Source organism: Borostomias antarcticus, assembly GCF_949987555.1.
Source record: "Borostomias antarcticus genome assembly, chromosome: 9".
Classification (NCBI taxonomy): domain Eukaryota; kingdom Metazoa; phylum Chordata; class Actinopteri; order Stomiiformes; family Stomiidae; genus Borostomias; species Borostomias antarcticus.
The window spans coordinates 27,819,396-27,831,479 of NC_140242.1; the positions used below are offsets into that span (position 1 = coordinate 27,819,396).

At 52.7% G+C, this 12,084-nt stretch overlaps 1 protein-coding gene across 1 annotated transcript in view; it reads left to right on the forward strand.

The window, feature by feature from the left end:
- fn1a (fibronectin 1a) overlaps positions 1 to 12,084 on the forward strand; it is a gene marked incomplete at both ends in the record, with an annotated part of 37,320 nt that overhangs the window by 16,240 nt on the left and 8,996 nt on the right. The window contains 14 exons of the mRNA XM_084443169.1: positions 394 to 657; positions 1,629 to 1,723; positions 2,705 to 2,873; positions 3,032 to 3,118; positions 3,566 to 3,757; positions 5,859 to 6,131; positions 6,408 to 6,599; positions 7,089 to 7,178; positions 7,894 to 8,160; positions 8,793 to 8,909; positions 9,241 to 9,405; positions 9,615 to 9,770; positions 10,873 to 10,986; positions 11,455 to 11,724. Of these exons, the coding sequence (XP_084299295.1) occupies positions 394 to 657; positions 1,629 to 1,723; positions 2,705 to 2,873; positions 3,032 to 3,118; positions 3,566 to 3,757; positions 5,859 to 6,131; positions 6,408 to 6,599; positions 7,089 to 7,178; positions 7,894 to 8,160; positions 8,793 to 8,909; positions 9,241 to 9,405; positions 9,615 to 9,770; positions 10,873 to 10,986; positions 11,455 to 11,724 (2,451 nt within the window). The remainder of the gene's footprint in view (positions 1 to 393; positions 658 to 1,628; positions 1,724 to 2,704; positions 2,874 to 3,031; positions 3,119 to 3,565; positions 3,758 to 5,858; positions 6,132 to 6,407; positions 6,600 to 7,088; positions 7,179 to 7,893; positions 8,161 to 8,792; positions 8,910 to 9,240; positions 9,406 to 9,614; positions 9,771 to 10,872; positions 10,987 to 11,454; positions 11,725 to 12,084) is intronic.

Consider the following 12,084-nt stretch of genomic DNA (forward strand, 5'->3'; position numbering starts at 1 on the left):
TACACACACACCCGCGCGCACACACACACACCTGTATATATACACACACACACACATACCTGAATATATACACACACACACACACACACACACACATACCTGAATATATACACTCACACACCTGTGTATATATACACGCACACACATACCTGTATACACACACACACACACACACACACATACCTGTGTATATATATACACACACACACACATACCTGTTAATAAAAACACACACACTCCTGTGTGTATATATATATATACACACACACACACATAGCTGTATATATATATGCACACGCGCACACACATACCTGTGTGTGTATATATATATATATATATATATACACACACACACACACACACACACACTAATCAGTGTCCCCCCCCCCCCAGAGCCTGACTCCCCTAGTGACGTCCACTTCAGCAACGTGACGGAGGACAGCGCCGTGATGCTGTGGTCGCCCCCCCGGGCGCGGGTCACGGGCTACCGTCTGGTCCTGACCGTGGAGGGGTCCAACTCCCGCCAGCTCCGCCTGTCGGGCCGCCTGGTCCAGTACACGCTGCTCAACCTGCAGCCGGACAGCGTCTACACCGCCACGCTGCACGCCGAGCAGGAAAACGGCCTCAGCGAGGGCGCCGCCGCCGCCTTCACCACCAGTGAGCTCGGGGCGGGGAGGGAGGGGCAGGGCGGGAGGGGTGGGGCTTAGGTTCACGATCACAATCACCGGTTATTGCCATGGCGTTTTACAACGTGCTAGGAGCTTGGTGTCCGGCGAGGTGCGTAACGTTTAGACAACGTTGGACATTGGTGCAGGGACGAGACAGGACAGTGCAAAGACAGGACAGTGCAAAGTGAATGGTGGTAAATGGACTGCACTTTTTTTTACAATGGCCTCTCATTCACCCATTCACACACCCATGGCGGCAGCTGCCATGCAAAGCGGTAGCCTGCTCTTTGGGAGCAATTTGGGGTTCAGTGTCGAACACTTCGACATATGAACATGGACAGGAGGAGGTGGGATTTGAACCGCCGACCCTACGGTCATTGGACGACCCGCTCTACCTCCTGAGCCACAGCCAACCCAGTGAGAGTACAAAATGCTAGTGCAAAAAAACCATAAGCTAAAGAAAAGAACAATGTTCAAAAAGTAGTGCAGTCAGTGTATATACAGTGAGTATGCAGTGTGTGTGTGCGTGGTGTGCGTGGTGTGTGTGTGTGTGTGTGTGTGTGTGTCCTATACACACATTCAGTTCTCTCCAACGATGTTCTTTCTTGCATCCACCCTCTTGTTTTGCATTTCTCTAATTCCTCCCTGGATGGTAGAGCAGCCATTCTCCTCCTGTCTCGTTGCGATTCGACTCAAACAGGGTATGGCTCGGGAAACGGATAGATTTCAACTAAATCAGAATCAGAATGCCTTTATTGCCATACAGTTTTTCAACATACTAGGAATTTGCTTTCGGGTCGTGGTGCATAACATTGAGACAACGTTCTAGCGCATTTCTTAACCTCATATGAACGTGACCACATACTTCTTCTTTTACCAAACGGCTCCTCTATTTTATTCACATGCCTTCTGGCTGATTGGCCAATCCTAACCTCCGATCCCCTCTGTCTCCGCCCCTAGACTCGCCCATGGGCAACGCCCCGCGATTCAGCACGGACGTGACGGACACCTCCATCGTCATCACCTGGAGCCCTGTCCCCCGCATTGGATACAAGGTACAGTACTCCACAACACTCAGCGGTCTGTCTACTGTATATTACAGTGAGTGTGTAACGTGTATGTGTGTGTTGTATTTGGTGTGTGTAGCGTGATGTGAGTGCAGCGTGTCCTACTGTATGTACAGTGCATGTGGTGGTCTCTCGGGTCCGGGGGGGGCGGAGTGAGAGGGGGGCAGCAGCCTCGTTGATGAGGCTGGAGGCCATGGGGAGAGAGCTGACTCTGTGGTGAGCGGGCGTGGTCCTGATGGACCGCAGCCTCCTGCCTGAGGGGAGAGTTTGATCAGGAGGTTTGGACTGGAGGGGAGAGTTTGATCAGGTTTGGACTGGAGGGGAGAGTTTGATCAGGAGGTTTGGACTGGAGGGGAGAGTTGGATCAGGAGGTTTGGACTGGAGGGGAGAGTTTGATCAGGAGGTTTGGACTGGAGGGGAGAGTTTGATCAGAAGGTTTGGACTGGAGGGGAGAGTTTGATTAGGAGGTTTGGACTGGAGGGGAGAGTTTGATCAGGAGGTTTGGACTGGAGGGGAGAGTTTGATCAGAAGGTTTGGAATGGAGGGGAGAGTTTGATCAGAAGGTTTGGACTGGAGGGGAGAGTTGGATCAGACGGTTTGGACTGGAGGGGAGAGTTTGATCAGGAGGTTTGGACTGGAGGGGAGAGTTGGATCAGACGGTTTGGACTGGAGGGGAGAGTTTGATCAGGAGGTTTGGACTGGAGGGGAGAGTTTGATCAGGAGGTTTGGACTCGGTGTAGAATCCGCCCCATCGTCTGCGATTCGCTGAATGAAAAGACTGTAGAATGAACCTCAGCCCGGCCTACTCCAACCAAGAACCTTGATACAGGAAGTAGAGACCGTGATTGTCTGTCTCCCGATTGGTCCAAATATGTCACACTACAGTTGAGAATGTTCTCTTGCACTTGGGCTCTTGGGAAAGAGCTAACCTCTCACCTCTGCCGTGCGTGTGTGTGTGTGTGTGTCTAGTTGACAGTGAGGCCCAGTCAGGGTGGAGAGGCTCCCAGGGATGTGACCTCCGACTCGGGCAGCATCTACATCTCTGGCCTCACCCCGGGGGTGGAGTACACTTACAGCGTCCAGCCAATCGTCAACGGGCAGGACCAGGGCAACCCAATAACACGCCGCGTCGTCACATGTAAGCGTCGGGAGAATTTCGCTCTCAACCCCGCCAAGCTAGTTTAAAACCTGTAGTGAAGAGCACGGAAAATTACATTCAAGTGTCTTGAAACGTGACGCAATTTCTAAGACGTTCTCGTCATTAACCCGTTAGCCAATCGTCTTGCTCCCTTCCAGCTCTGTCTCCACCCACTGACCTGAGCCTGGAGTCTCACCCGGAAACAGGAGAGCTGACCGTCCAATGGAGCGGAGCCTCCACTCCAGGTACACGCCGACATACTTCTATCCTAGGCCCAATCCTGATTCCCTTCCCTTGGCCATACCAAGAGTTTTCGTTAGGGATGCACGATATATCGGCAATCATATCGGTATCGGCCGATGTTAGTCATTTTTTAATATATCGGTATCGGTCCGATGTGCAAAACAGGGCCGATATGAACAACCGATAATTATTTCTGTCTAGCTGCTGTTGTGTGTGTGTTGTTTTTGAGAGGAAACAATGCAGTAAATTTATGATTTATCAGCTTTTCCAAATGTTTTGGAAATGGAGACCGTGTTTCCATGTGTTTTTCAATATGTATAACATTTGATTATCATAGAAACTTGTTTTTATACAGATCATATCGACATCGGTAAATCGGCCATGACAGCGATGTTAATATCTGTCATCGGTATCGGCCAAAATCTCTCCCTGTCTGTTTCCCTGACCAGACATCACCGGCTACAGAGTGACATGCACCCCGACCAATGGGCAGCGAGGGAACTCAGTGGAGGAGTTTGTGAAGGCGGGCGAGAACTCGTGCACCCTGGAGAACCTGAGTCCGGGTGTAGAGTACAACGTCAGCGTGTTCACCGTCAAAGACAACATGGAGAGCGTGCCGGTCTCCACCACCATCACGCAAGGTAGGCGTGGCCAAGGCCCGGCGTGTGTGACCTCTTGACCCCTGTAACGCCTGTGACCAGGAGCGTTCCCAGCAGCTCGGGGGTGAGGTGGTCTGTAGCGGCTGGTCTGAGATCAGCTTCCCCTCCTCTCATTCTTAACCTTAACCAGTGGAGGGGAAACTAGAATCTGACTTGGGGTCAGAGTCTAGGCCTTCGCCCTCCTCCCCCGCCAGCTACGCCCGTAGAGGTGGCCCCCGTCTCTCCTCGTGTCTGATGTTGGACGTTGCTGTTGGACAGCGTTAGCCCAACCCATCAGCATGATACTGAACCTGTGTTGAGTCAGTTATCATGACGACATTCTACTACTATTGCTGGCACCGGCTCTCGCCCTGTGCCTGGATGTGTGTTTGTGTGTCTTTCGTTATAGTTGTGTTGTACACAAACTAATTTCTGTGTGAGAAATGTGATATGACTATTAGCACGTAGCATCACATTTGATCAACAGCATGCGAGTCAGTGGGGGGAGGTTTCCAGGGGTTACGGTTTAAGCAAGACAAATTTGGATTTAGACTGTAAACCAGACGGGTGACAAACACTCAACAGAGTGTCTTAGTACGGTGTCGGGCCACCACGGGCCACCACGGGCCTCCAGAACCGCTTCAGTGCATCTTGGCAGAGATCCAACAAGTCTCTGGAGCTCTACTGGAGGGATGGAACTCTATTCTTCCAGAATATATTCCCAGAATATATTCCCTCATTTGGTGTTTACGATGGCGGTGGAGAGCGCTGTCGTAACCGATTGGTCCAAAATCTCCCATAGGTGTTCAATGGGTTGACATCTGGTGACTGCGAAGGCCATGGCATATGATTTGCATCTTTTTCATACTCATCAAAACCATCCAGTGACCCCTCCTCATGACCTGTGGATGGGGGCATGGTCATCCTGGAAGAGACCACTCCCATCAGGCTAGAGATGTTTCATCAGAGGATAACGGTGATCACTCAGAAGAAAATTGTATTGATTTGCAGTGAACCTTCCCTCTAAGGGAAGTGGACCCAAACCATGCCGGGAAAATTCTCCCCACAGAATGACAGAGACACTGGTCCCCCTCACTGTTGGGGTCAAGGATTCAGGCCTGGACCGTTCCCTTGGCGTATGCCACACTCTTGAGAATATGGTGAAGGATGACTCTGGATCTGACCTTGGATCTGACCTTATCAATTTATTTCCACCTCTCTGTAGACCAGTGCATATGGTTTTTGCACCACTGAACTCTCAAATGTGCCTTCGTCTTTGCAGTGAGGGGTTTATGCTCTGCTATAATATCTCTCTCTATGCAGACGACGGACTGTTCTCGCTGAGTCTGATCACGTCCTGTATTGATATTCTCAGGCACCTGAGGAACACACTATTGTTTTTCATTACATAGCGCACTAATGCGCAAGCACCACGATCATCGAATGTGTGCTTTCAACCCCTATTTACTGATGTCTTTTCCCAAATATTGAAATGCAGATGCCACTTTAGTCACTGTTCTTATTGAAACACTAGCCAGTTGAGCAGTCTTTCTGACTGAAGTTCCTGCCATCTGTGCCCCAATAACAAACCCTCTTTTATAGCCACTTAGATCTTTTCCTCTTGCCATCTTGATCCATAATGGTGGTCACCTGGGCCTGCTCAGCATGTTTATACATGCCCCAGAGCATGATGGGATTTTACACCTGTATGGAAGCATCTGCACTGCTTATGTTTCTCCACCCATTTATTCAGGTGTTTCCTTTAGCGCATTGTGTTGCCTCTGGGTATGAAATGCGCTATACAAATAAAGCTTTGATTGATTAGTTTGTCACCCGTCTGTATACAGTATATGATTTACAACAATTAATTTCTAGATTTTTAATTGGTGAACTGGATTGATAGTTGATTAGGACGTCTCCTACTCTTAGCGAGGGTGCGAGGGTGTTCCCTTATCTCCTATCACTGACTGGCCCTGCTTCCTGGTCCCCGACTCACCCTAGCTGGTGTCTGGTGTCTCTGTGCTGTCCTCCTCCTCGGCCCTCCGCCCTCTCTCTCTCTCTCCCTCCCTCTCTTCCTCCTCCCCTGCTTTTTTAACCCCACTAGATGTGCCTCAGCTAACAGACCTCGACTTCGTGGACGTGACCGACACCACCATCGGGCTGCGCTGGAGCCCACTCAACTACACGGCCGTCACCGGCTACCGGATCACGGTGGTGGCGGCGGGCGAGAGCGTGCCGATCTTCGAGGACATGGTGGAGCCCACGGCGGGCTACTACACCGTCTACGGCCTGGAGCCCGGCATCGACTACGACATAAGCGTCACCACGGTGACCGAGAACGGCGAGAGCGAGCCCACCACGGTCACTCAGCAGACCGGTGAGCTGTGTGTGTGTGTTAGGGTACGTGTGTGTGTGTCAGTGCTCAGAGACCAGATGGTTATCATCAGGTGAACTCATCTGGTTCTTCTTCTCCGCACCACAGGCTTGGAGGTTCGTTTGATCCTCACCAAAAGCTTGTTTGTTCCCAGACTTTAAAAAACCGTTGTAAAATAATCGGCACACGCACTCTTGTTAGCTCTGCGGCTCACATGGTGCTGGTTCTTAAGAGTGTGTCGGTACTTGCTAATGTTGTCTTTCTCGTCCCCTCCCCTAGCTGTCCCCGCCCCCACCGGCCTGCTGTTTGAAGAGGTGGGTCCTAACAGCATGCAGCTGAGCTGGTCGGCGCCCACCGTGCCTAACCCCGCCCACATCAACAGCTTCCTGGTCAGGTACCACCCCATCGACGAGGAGGACGACACCACGGAGCGCAGCGTGGGGGGCAGCGCCAACAGCGTGGTCCTGAGGAGTAAGAGATGTCATCTCTCTCTCTGTCCGTCTCTGTCTCTATCTCTATCTCTGTGTCCCTCTCTGTCTCTCTCTCTCTGTCTGTCTCTCTCTGTGTCTCTCTCTGTCTCTCTCTGTCTCTGTCTCTGTCTCTCTCTCTGTCTCTCTGTCTCTCTCTGTCTCTGTCTCTCTCTCTCTCTGTGTCTCTGTCTGTCTCTCTCTGTCTCTGTCTCTCTCTCTCTCGCTCTGTCTCTCTCTCGCTCTGTCTCTTCTACTCTCTTCCCTCTCTCTTGCTCTGTCTTTTACTTTCTTTTTCTCTCTTTCTCTCTCTCTCTCTCTGTCTTTCTCTGTCTCTCTCTCTCTCCATGTCTTCTACTCTCTTCCCTCTCTTGCTCAGTCTTTCCCTCTTTCTCTCTCTCTCTCTCTCTCTCTCTCACACACACACACACACACACACACTCAGCCCTCAGATCCTCTGTTCTGACCAGTGAACCCGATGTTTTCCCTGTAGACCTGGTGCCCAACACGGAGTACCTGGTGAGCGTGGTGTGTGTGTACGAGCAGCGCGAGAGCTCACCGGTCGTAGGAACCCAGAAAACCAGTGAGTACCACCACTTATGAACTTTTTATTATATTACATTGGTAACTTTATATTATAACTAACTATTTCTAGAAAATAAATGAACTTTTAAATGGTTGCAAACGGTTATATGGTCAGTGATTAGTGAGTAAATGACTAGTAGTTATGCAAGCATTACCTCCGTGCTAGCGAAAGACGTGTGTTGGTTGGTTGGTTTATTTATTGGTTTGTTAGTTTGAAACTCGGTGAAGGGGTGTAGCATGGTCCATCTTACTGTAGAACCCATTCAACTCTGGAGCTGATCCAACCAGAGGAGGGCGCCACAGAGCGCCCAAACATGGCTGCCCATTCACCTCCATTCATTTTTGGACTTGGGCTCAGGAGCAAAAAATTCCTCCCATTTAATGTCTATAAAAGGGCATATCTCGACGTGAGAAGGTCACAAGAGACACAGGGTTTGGACTGGGATAAAGCTCTCAAGCTAACACATGTAGCAACACCAAACATGTCCTGCTCACACTAACGCGCACACAGAGCCACGCAATGCATTCATGGGCGGAGGTCTGTGCTCTCTGAGCACCATTTCTAGTTTACGATTGCTTTACAAATTGATTATGAAGGATAGTTATTATAAAGTGTGACCATTACCCTTGTCTTTAATGTTGTGAATATCATTACACCTGTCTGAGGTTTGACCTGACGACCTTTACCCCCTCCTCCCCTCCCCCCACCCCAGCGCTGGACTCCCCCTCCGGCCTGCGCTTCTCCGAGATCCTGACCAACTCCTTCACCGTGCACTGGCACCCACCAGAGGGCGCCATCACGGGCTACCGTCTGCGCTTCCAGATGTCCAGCGGAGGCCGCGCCAAGGACGAGAGGCTGCCCCCATCCAGGAACCACTTCACCCTGACCGGCCTGAACCCCGAGACCGAGTACCTGGTCAGCATCTACGCCGTCAGCGGACGCCAGGAGAGCCAGCCGCTCACCGGACAACAGAAGACGAGTAAGAACATCCGATCAGTGACCGCAGGGTCGGCGGTTCGAATCCCGCCTCCTCCTGTCCACATGACGAAGTGTCCATGGGCAAAGACACCGAACCCCAAATTGCTCCCAATGAGCAGGCTAGCACCTTGCATGGCAGCTACCACCATTGGTGTGTGAATGTGTGGGTGGATGGGTGAATGAGAGGCCATTTTAAAGTGCTTTGTCCGTTAACCCTTTCAATACGACCACGTCACCGGCAACATTTTAAAAATATCTAACATATTTAATAATATTTAAAAAATATCTAACAAATCTAAAAAGTTTCTCACTCCAACACTTGCTGAAAGCTGAGAAACTGCGCATCCAAGTAGTATAGGGAAAATCCAATTAATATTCAAAATGTTGTCACTGTACTTTCAGGGTTAAAAGGGTTAAGGTAGAAAGGCGCTATACAAGTCCAGTCCATTTACTATTGACCAAACTGTTATATTTATCTTTTGTAGTTTTCCCCACTTTCTCATTTCCCCTTATCTTGTGTGCCTGCTGCTGCTGTCAAATACATGGGTGGTTATGCTGATGTGTATGATTTAACTGTTGTTTTGTGTCTGTTCTAACTGTGTGTGTGTGTGTGTGTGTGTGTGTTCTCCCCAGTCTCCGATGCTCCCACAGACCTGGAAGTGGTCTCCTCCTCCCCCACCTCCATCACCGTGCGCTGGGACGCCCCCTCTGTCACCGTCCGGTACTACAGGATCACCCACGGAGAGTCCGGTAAGAACCGGCCTGCCCCGCCCGACTCCGCTCCCCTCCTCTCCGCCAACCTCACACACCTCGCCTGAACTCACATTTCTGTCCCCCCTCTTTCTCCCTCTCTCCCTCTCTCTCTCTCTCTCTCTCTCTCTCTCCCTCTCTCCCTCTCTCTCTCTCTCCCTCTCTCCCTCTCCCTGCCTCCCTCCCTCCCTCTCTCTCTCTCTTTCTCTCTCTCTCCCTCTCTCTCTCTCTCTCTCTCTCCCTCTCTCTCTCTTTCTCTTTCTCTTTCTCTTTCTCTTTCTCTCCCTCTCTCTCTCTCTCTCTCTCTCTCTCTCTCTCTCTCTCTCTCCAGGAGGTCACAGTGTCCCTAAAGAGTTCACGGTCCCCGGCTCCCAGTCCACCGCCACCATCCACAACCTCCGTCCCGGCACCGACTACACCATCACGGTGTACGCCGTCACCGGCCGAGGGGACAGCCCCGCCTCCAGCACCCCCATCTACGTCACGCACAAGACAGGTACCGCACACACACACACACACACAGAGTCTGTGGCACTGTAACTGGCTGTGGCATCATATCTCTGCTCTCTCTCTCGCTCTCGCTCTCTGTCTCTCTCTGTCTCTCTATCTCTCTGTCTTCTACTCTCTTCCCTCTCTCTTGCTGTCTTTCACTCTCTTTTTCACTCTCTCTCCTCTCTCTCTCTCTCTCTCTCTCTCTCTCTGTAGACATCGAGTCCCCGTCAGAGATGGAGGTGACGGATGTGAAGGACAGCACCATCACGGTGCGCTGGAGCCCGGCCCAGGGGCCCATCCAGGGCTACAGGGTGACCGGGGTCCCCCGCAACGGCCAGGGGCCCTCCTTCACCGAGGTGGTGGCCCCAGGTAGGAGCAATACCACGGTTCATTTGTCTCTCTCGAGTTGCTGCTTGTAACCTGTGGGGCTTGGCTTGTGTTCGTGTAGTTCACATTCTATAGGCATTAGCCCGCTGTTGGTTTTACTGGGGGGGGAGCCCTTCGGAGTTCAGCTGCAGAATTCTGGGTAAGCTGACGGGGGGGCACCACGAGAAGGCGTCTGCCTCGCCCTCCTGCAGAGATCATAATATCAGCGAGGATGGGCGGACCACATCTGGCGTGTGGAGTGGGAGGCGAACACCTCCAGACTCTTGTGATTTCATCCCGACCGCCGGTCCTTCCCCTCCCGGGATGGACTTACCCAGACCGGCGTGGGTGGGGCTTAATCGCCTCCGGACCGGCGTTGGACGCTTCCGCTCATCGAATGCGCAGATGGGGCTTGGTATCCTGTGCGGCGTGCGAGTGTGGCGTTGAGGAACAAACTGCAGACCACGTCATCCAGGACTGTCCGATATATCGGACACCCAACGGAATGCGTGGCCTGACGTCGTGGATGACGAAACGGTGACATGGCTCCTGGAGGTGTGCCCGGATATATAGCCCGGGTGACCCCTCACCCAGGCTCGGGGGGGTAAAAGGATGGCCCCTCGGCCCCAAGCCTGGGGGGGAGAGGACAGAACACCTAACCCGCACGACAGAGAAGAAGCCTGCTGTTCATGCCACCAGCTCCGTGGCCTTGTGGTTAGAGGGTCCGCCCTGAGATTGGGAGGTTGTGTGTTCGATCCCCGGCTGAGTCATACCAAAGACTATAAAAAATGATACCTCCCTGCTTGGCACTCAGCATCAAGGGTTGTATTGGGGGTCAGTCCCTGCGATATACTAGCGTCATGTCCAGGGGGTGTACTTGTACAAGATGCCTCACGCTAAGGTATGGAGATGGGCTCTTGCCCTATGGGCCACTAGGCTCCAGAACCCTTGGTTCTCAAGGCTACTTACATACTGATGCCTCTCTCCCATCCTCCCTCCCTCCCTCCCTCCTCTCCACCCACCCCCCCTCCCTCCCTCCATCCCTCCCTCCTCTCCACCCCCCCTCCCTCCCTCCCTCCCTCCCTCCTCCCTCCCCCCCGTCCAGACCAGACGGAGATTACGTTCTCGGGGCTGATGCCCACGGTGGAGTACATCCTGAGTGTGTACGCTCTGGGGCAGGATGGAGAAAGCCCCCCCCTGGTGGAGACCGCCATCACCAGTGAGTGCTCTGTCCCCGACGCTCTGTCCCCGACGCCCTGTCCCCGACGCCCTGTCCCCGACGCCCTGTCCCCGACGCCCTGTCCCCGACGCCCTGTCCCCGATGCTCTGTCCCCGACGCTCTGTCCCCGACGCTCTGTCCCCGACGCTCCATTACCCCCGACGCTCCATTACCCCCGACGCTCCATTACCCCCGACGCTCTACCCCCGACGCTCCATTACCCCCGACACTCTATTACCCCCGACGCTCTATTACCCCCGACGCTCTCTCCCCGACTCTCTACCCCCGACGCTCTGTCCCCGATGCTCTCTCCCTGACGCTCTACCCCCGACGCTCTGTCCCCGACGCTCTGTCCCCGACGCTCTACTGTACATCATCCCGTCACTATACAGTCTCCTCATATAGCTGGCCCGCGCTCATGCGGACTCATGTTTGACCCCTCCCCCCCTCCTGACTCCTCCCCCGCAGCGGTGGACCGCCCCAAGGACCTGACCTTCTCGGACGTGGACTCCACCTCCATGCGCATCCTGTGGGACGGCCCCGACGGCACGGTGACATCATACCGCGTGCTGTACTCCAGCCCGGAGGAGGGCGAGCGAGAGCTGAGGCCCGCCCCCCGCGGGGACGCCGAGTCGGCGCTGATACACGGCCTGCGACCCGGAAGTGAATACACGGTGAAGGTCATCGCCCTGCACGACCGCACGCCCAGTCCGCCGGTGGTGGGAACCCAGGCTACAGGTAGGCCCGTCGGTTCTGCTGGACAGATTTAATATTTTGTGGAGTAAGAAGGTTCTGTCATCTCTACGTAGTGTAGAACCTCAGAGATCCGAACATCAGAGAAACGAAACGTCCGGTCAACAGAACGTGTGACAAAACCGGAAGTAGCCGTTGAATTATTAGTAGCCGTCGAATTATTAGTAGCCGTAGTCAACATTTTATCAAAATGGCTAGCGCACAAAACTCAAGTATAGTTGGTTATTTGATTGGAATTTCAAAGCCTTTCCGCTTGTTATAGAGGTTATTTATTGACTTATTCTGAGTGTAAACAAAATAAATATTAGATTTTGTAAATTTGGTGTATTTTGACGTCACCTTCAG